Raw genomic sequence first — 6,000 nt, 5'->3', positions numbered from 1 at the left:
TATCTATCTATCTATCTATCTATCTATCTATCTATCTATCTATCTATCTATCTATCTATCTATCATCTATCTACTATCTATCATCTATCATCTATCTATCTATCTATCTATCTATCTATCTATCTATCTATCTATCTATCTATCTATCTATCTACTTAATGTATATGTGTGTGGGCAATCACCTGCCACGACATGTATGTGGAGAGTAACTTGACAGTTAGTTCTCCCTTCTACCATGTGGGTTCTGGGGCACTGAACCCATACTATCAGGATTAGAGGCACCTTGGCCTGCTAAACCACATGGTTAGCCCATATTCACTTATGCATAAAATAAACTGTGTGCCTAGAGATTCACTGTTTTTCATTTATCCTCAGAGTCCAGTCATCTTCCAATTACCTGTGTAACTTGCCTGTTGCTGACACTTGAGTTACAGAATCTTAAGCTCTTAGTCAGGGGATTTATTTCATTTGCTGTGTCAGTGGGATTCATCACAGATGAGCTGTCCCAGAGGGTCTGAAAAGGTGGTTGCTGGACTGGACAAGACCCAGGGAAGCAAGATGATGTAAGTATCTAGGGAATGCCCAGGACATCGTTCTTGGGCAGCAAGAGGCATGGGAAACTGCTTTTCTTCCACACGAATGAACTCTCAGCATGGTTAAGATGTATATCTGTGTGTTCTTTAAGTATGGATTAATTCAGAAACGCTAGTTAGAGAGATTTTCTTTCTGTTTAGAAAACATCACTATCCCATGCAAACAATGACTGCCATGAGATAGCAAGATTATCCTTTTAAGTAAATGGAAGTAGAGTCCGCCGAGGCAGTATTATCAGCCTCAGACAGAGCCCCTCGTTTCCACCTGGATGCCAGCCATTGCGCACCCTTTCTGGTTATTTTCCAGCTACTCTGTGCAGAGCTTCATGTCAGAGGAGAATACAATTTTAGGAAGAATTAAAATTGCTCATTTGTGGATTGATGCTGCCTCACTGCATCCCACCTCCTAACTCTGGAGCCTGAGTTTATGTTCTACAGCAGACTGAGCTCAGTGTCTGCTCTCTGAACCGGCAGAACAAGATTAAGTCCTGCTGGAGCGATATTATGATGGTTGCTTGCTTTTCTTACATTGGAGAGCCACAACTGTAACACGGCAGATAACTTGTTTTTTCAACAAGACTCTATCATTCACTGAAACATCATGATCCTCCCCACAAGTCAGACCCACGAATATTTACTGTATTTGGGGAGTGACTGGAAATTCAAGCTTTTTACACCTCTATTGCCACGGAGACAAAGTCCAGCACATTTTTTTCCTATTTATACTACAGCTCTTTTAACCCTTAGCATGCTGCACATGAGATGAAGTTGAGAAGGAAGTTAGAACTTACGTGATCCAAGAGCGGGTGCTCCCATTGGCTTGTTTGGCTGGTCACTATGGTGACATTAATGGCTGTTCACTCACAATCAGAGCTGTAGATCCCTTGGGAAAGGCAGACTCCAAAGCTCATCAGTGAAAAGTTGTCTTGGAACTAATGAAGTTGATAGCGCATGGTTCTGCACACCGGCGGAGAACTGCCCAAATTGATCGTGATTTCCTTCTACACTGGAACAGGATAATGCCCACCATTTGCCTAGACAATGAGGGTCCTCCTTGAAGCTTTACTGGCAGCAAGGGAATTTTCTCCATTCCAACAAAAGATTAGTGAATTGTAGTGGAAATCTTGCTTGAAGGGTCAAATCATTGAGTATTAGGAAATTTGTCTGATAAAAACTGTCTGTCTTAAAAAATTGCTTTGAGCCCTCTGTCCTTTCCTGTGGATGTTACTTTGGGGACCACAGTCTTAGGATGACTCATTTATTATGGGTGGTGGCTCTAGATCTTGACTATTTTCAGTGAAGAGTTAAATGAAACTGACTTTCTTCCTTTTTTATTTTTGATGACTTGACTAATCTTTAATATATCAGTTGGGTTAGTATAAAACCAGGGAAGAAAGTTTAAGACATCTTCCACTGTGGTCAGATTGTTCTAATGGATGGATGAACAAAATCACTTCCATCTTTGATTTCCTGGGAGACACTGATCAGTTTTCGCAAGCCCTTTCTAATTAGGCCACTTCCTTCTTTACTTGATGCTCTGATAGCACCCTGGTCAGATTCCTGGGCCGTCAAATTGCAAAAAGGAAGGTGATGTCTCCAGGGCCAAGTGTTTTCAATCTGTTGAGGCAGGCTGATGAATCTGTTGACTGGATTCTGACATCCCAAGTGAAGATGACATTTAATGTATTTTAAATAATCCCAAGTCTATAAAAAAAGCAACAATGCCTATATGTACACCCTATATTTTTATTACAAAAATATTGAAATAATCCATGAGTTATTCCACTCTGCACCAACTATAAAAAAATACTATCAAAGTTTGACCGGCACTTTTAATGCAACGCAAAGCACCATGACCAAGGACACTGAGAACAGAAAGCGGGAATGTTTACTTGCTGGACGGAGGTATTTAAAACTCAGAAGCTTGTGGTAAGAGCGAGACTTTACAGATGATTTGAGTACACATCTTAGCTGATGGAGTGGTACGCCCTCAAGCAGTCCAGGCCATCTCCCTAAAGCATCCACACTGCATCTGTGTGCTCACGCCTGCTAAAAGATTTCCCAAAGTCTCAAGGAGACACGTCACTTTGACCTTGAGTGGGAGAGGGTAAGTCTGTATAGAGTTGGACAACCTGATGATTCTTCTCTTGTCTGCTTTGGGATGCCACTTCTTCTCTGTTTTGGGGGATTCCATATCAGTTCTGCGGACTGGACACAGTTTGACACTAGGAGGACGTGGCACGTGGTTTCCAGAATCACACCAGCTCGCCATGCTCACTCTGTACCTGGAAACAGCCCTCCCTCTTCTGCGGCTCTGTGGGTGCATTCTGATACCAACTGCACACACCTGAGAATCTGACTTGCCTCCTGCCCCTCCCCCAACTGCTCTTTGCATATAAACTGTATTTTTGCAATTGAATACTGAATCATGACTATAATTTAATTTCCATCATGGATTTGAGCTACTTGGTCTCATCCAAAGCCACACATGGGCTGCATAGAATTTCTGTCATAAAAGATGCCCTCAACTGCAAAACCTAGAGTAAGAAACAAATCCTGAAATGTGTAGAAAGAGAACCATTCGATCAATGCTAGTGTGTGTGTAAACACTTGAGTTTGCCATCCCCTGCACAGGCTTCACCACCATATGCTACTGGCTTCCAATGAGAAAATGGTTTATGACATCTTTCTAAGCACTGTTGCTTCCTTCCCGGAGTCTGTTGTGAACTTCGCATCAAGGAAATCACCTAAGCTCTTATTTTTGAGATTTAATTTGACTTTACATGTCTGGGTATTTTGCCTGCATATATGTCTGTGCACCATGTGTGTGCAGTGCCGGAGGAGACGAACAGTGGGCACTGGAGCTCCGGGAACTGGAGTTGCAGGCAGTTATGAGCCACCAAGTGGGTGCTGAGAAGCAAACCTGGCTCCTTTGGAAGAGCAGTCAGTGCTCTTAACTACTGGGTCATCTCTCCAGCTTCACTTCAACTCTTGATAGAGCGCTGGTGGTGCTGGTGGTCATAGTGGTGATGGTGGTGGTGGTGGAGGTGTGTGTGTGTGTGTATACGTATGAACATATTTATGCAAACATCAGTAAACTCCATCAAAATACCTTAATGATTAGAGGCAACATGTTTTTCATAATAATGGTACCCTCTGGTGAATGTGCTCCAAGCCTGTGCTGGAGGAATTTGGTAACAACAGTCATATTAGGCTGGCATTGCCCCTTTAGGTGGAGTAAGAGACTCTCAGCACTGCCCGCTTGAATGGGACACCAGCCACAGGCAGTCAGCTAATGGAAGATCAAACCATACCATGACAATGTTTGGACTAAGAACACATAGCTCGTTGCCCTACTCTTTGATGAAGGGTCACTATTGCCACAGCCCTGCTGTCATCTCTTCTTGGGGACCTTGTGGCTTCTTCTGTTTTATAAAGTGGTTTCATACTCCAGCCTCTCCTGAATAAGGGCATCGTCCTTGTACTGCAGCCTTGGAGGAGATGGGGAACATTCAAATGCTAAAATGGCCTTTCTCAGGCTCCGGTCCAACACGTGTCTCTCCCACGCCGGGTACCTATTCCTGAACAGGTCAATTTTAATGACTGATTCTTCAATCCGTGGCGGTCGAGATGACGGGGTGGGCGGTGCGGTTGGTCTCACCTGAAACACAGGGACGCATCCATCCCGCTCTGAAAACTTCTGGTCACGGTCGCCAGCAACACTGCGGTTGTTGGAGATGGACCGTAGTGTGCTTGTGGCCACTTCTGGAGGCAGAGAGAAGGCAGTAGCAGGGTCGTCACAAGCACAACTTGGTGACTGCCCAAATCTGGGCCCGTTGGGGTGGAAGAAGGCATAGTACATCAGCATAAAAACAACGCCTGTTAAAAAGCTGCTGAAAACCACGCACAGTGCCGGGATGGCAAAGGCGTCCGCAATCTGGGGAGCTTTGTAGAGGTACCAGAGGGCACTCAAGGCTGTGTTTTCCAAAAGGATTACAAAATAGTAAATGAACAGCCTGCAGCGTGTCCTGCCTTCCTTGACATTGAACCAACTGAAGATGTAGATGATGCCCACTACCATGTCAAACACAATCTCTTCCCATTTGGTGATGCAGAACTCCGTCTCACAGTGGACGATCCAGAAGGTCATGATGCACCAGTGGAGCACGATGAAGATCCCGAAGTAGAGCTGGAACACTGAGGCGAAGAGGGCGAACGTGATGACCCTGGCTGCGATGGTGAAAAAGTGCCAGCAGAACTGGATGATGACGGCCATGTAGCTGATGGGCTTTTTGTCGTCTCGGGAGTCCCGGAGAGCCTTCTGGTAGGAGGCTAGGGCCCAAGCCAAAGATACAAGGGAGGCTGCCGCTGTGAAACCTGCAACGGCAAACAGGAAGACAGTTGTCAAAAGTGAGGGGGCAGTGATGGTAGAGGAAGTCAAGGCACGTGGGCCTGGTGTCTTGGGACGCGCTAGCTAGACTACATCAGATGCTATGAATGTCTTTGAGTTTTACTGGACTAAACAACCACATGGAAGTCCTAGAAGTTCTCTATGAAATGACAGAATTCTGAAAAGGTCTGAGTTAATGGGACCACAAAGCCGGCACAAGGTCTGAGATTGGGAAATGTCGTGGAGCTAGCTTGTGTGTAAGCCGACCAAGGACCCTGCTTTGTTTAGTGGGGAAATGGCCATGGGCTGCTGCTCCAGCTTAAAAAAAAGTCTTGCGTTCATATGTGACTGTTGCCTGCTTTTGAAACCAATATCCTTGTTTAAAAGTGCTGATCCCTTTCAGCTTGGAGTGTCTTTCTTTGTTTAAGAGGGACAGTGGTGGAAGAAGCCAGACGTACTAATAGTTGGTTTCCTTTCCTACTTCCAAGCAAGAATGATATGTAGCCCATTCCCAAAGGTGGTTCACTCCTTCTTTATGATAAAGACTTTTCCATGGAACAAATTTGTTTTTATTTCTTGTGACACCCGGGATGCTGCTCCTCTGAACGTCACCCAGTATTCTCCCCGAAGGTTTTGTACCTGCCTACTGCCTTATCCTTGAAGAAAGAAATGTCGGCTCCCTGGTGTTTCACTCTTTGCTTTTCATAAATTAATAGTTGCTCAGAAATGAAATCACTTTCGTAACTTTATCATCAGCTCTGCCTGGCTGATAGTCTCTCAGAAAGCAGGATCTTTCCATTGCTTTCCTACACTCTAGCTCTACCCAGTGTCTCTCAAAGTTCACGTGTATGGTCCAGATGCGGACACTGTTAACCTTCAAACATGAACCTCCCTGGAAGACTTCTTTGGGAGAATTGTGTTTTGTCAGTCTGTGTGGCAGCTGGCTTGCTTCAGGAACAATGACATTTTTTTTTCTCCGAGACTGAGAAGGTCTCATGGCTTGTAAAGTTCATCTGA

At 44.7% G+C, this 6,000-nt stretch overlaps 1 protein-coding gene and 1 long non-coding RNA gene across 2 annotated transcripts in view; both read right to left on the bottom strand.

The window, feature by feature from the left end:
* Nucleotides 1-3,512, bottom strand: part of LOC106144212 — a 15,628-nt gene extending 12,116 nt beyond the window's left edge. The window contains exon 1 of the long non-coding RNA XR_001229280.2: nucleotides 1,385-3,512. This is a non-coding gene — a long non-coding RNA (uncharacterized LOC106144212). The remainder of the gene's footprint in view (nucleotides 1-1,384) is intronic.
* A 95-nt stretch (nucleotides 3,513-3,607) lies between these two features.
* Xkr4 (XK related 4) overlaps nucleotides 3,608-6,000 on the bottom strand; it is a gene marked incomplete at its 5' end in the record, with an annotated part of 307,987 nt that continues 305,594 nt past the window's right edge. The window contains one exon of the mRNA XM_026786611.1: nucleotides 3,608-4,970. Within this exon, the coding sequence (XP_026642412.1) occupies nucleotides 4,024-4,970 (947 nt within the window). The remainder of the gene's footprint in view (nucleotides 4,971-6,000) is intronic.

Source organism: Microtus ochrogaster, linkage group LG5 (genome assembly GCF_000317375.1).
Source record: "Microtus ochrogaster isolate Prairie Vole_2 linkage group LG5, MicOch1.0, whole genome shotgun sequence".
Classification (NCBI taxonomy): domain Eukaryota; kingdom Metazoa; phylum Chordata; class Mammalia; order Rodentia; family Cricetidae; genus Microtus; species Microtus ochrogaster.
This window is presented reverse-complemented; position numbering and strand designations above follow the sequence as displayed.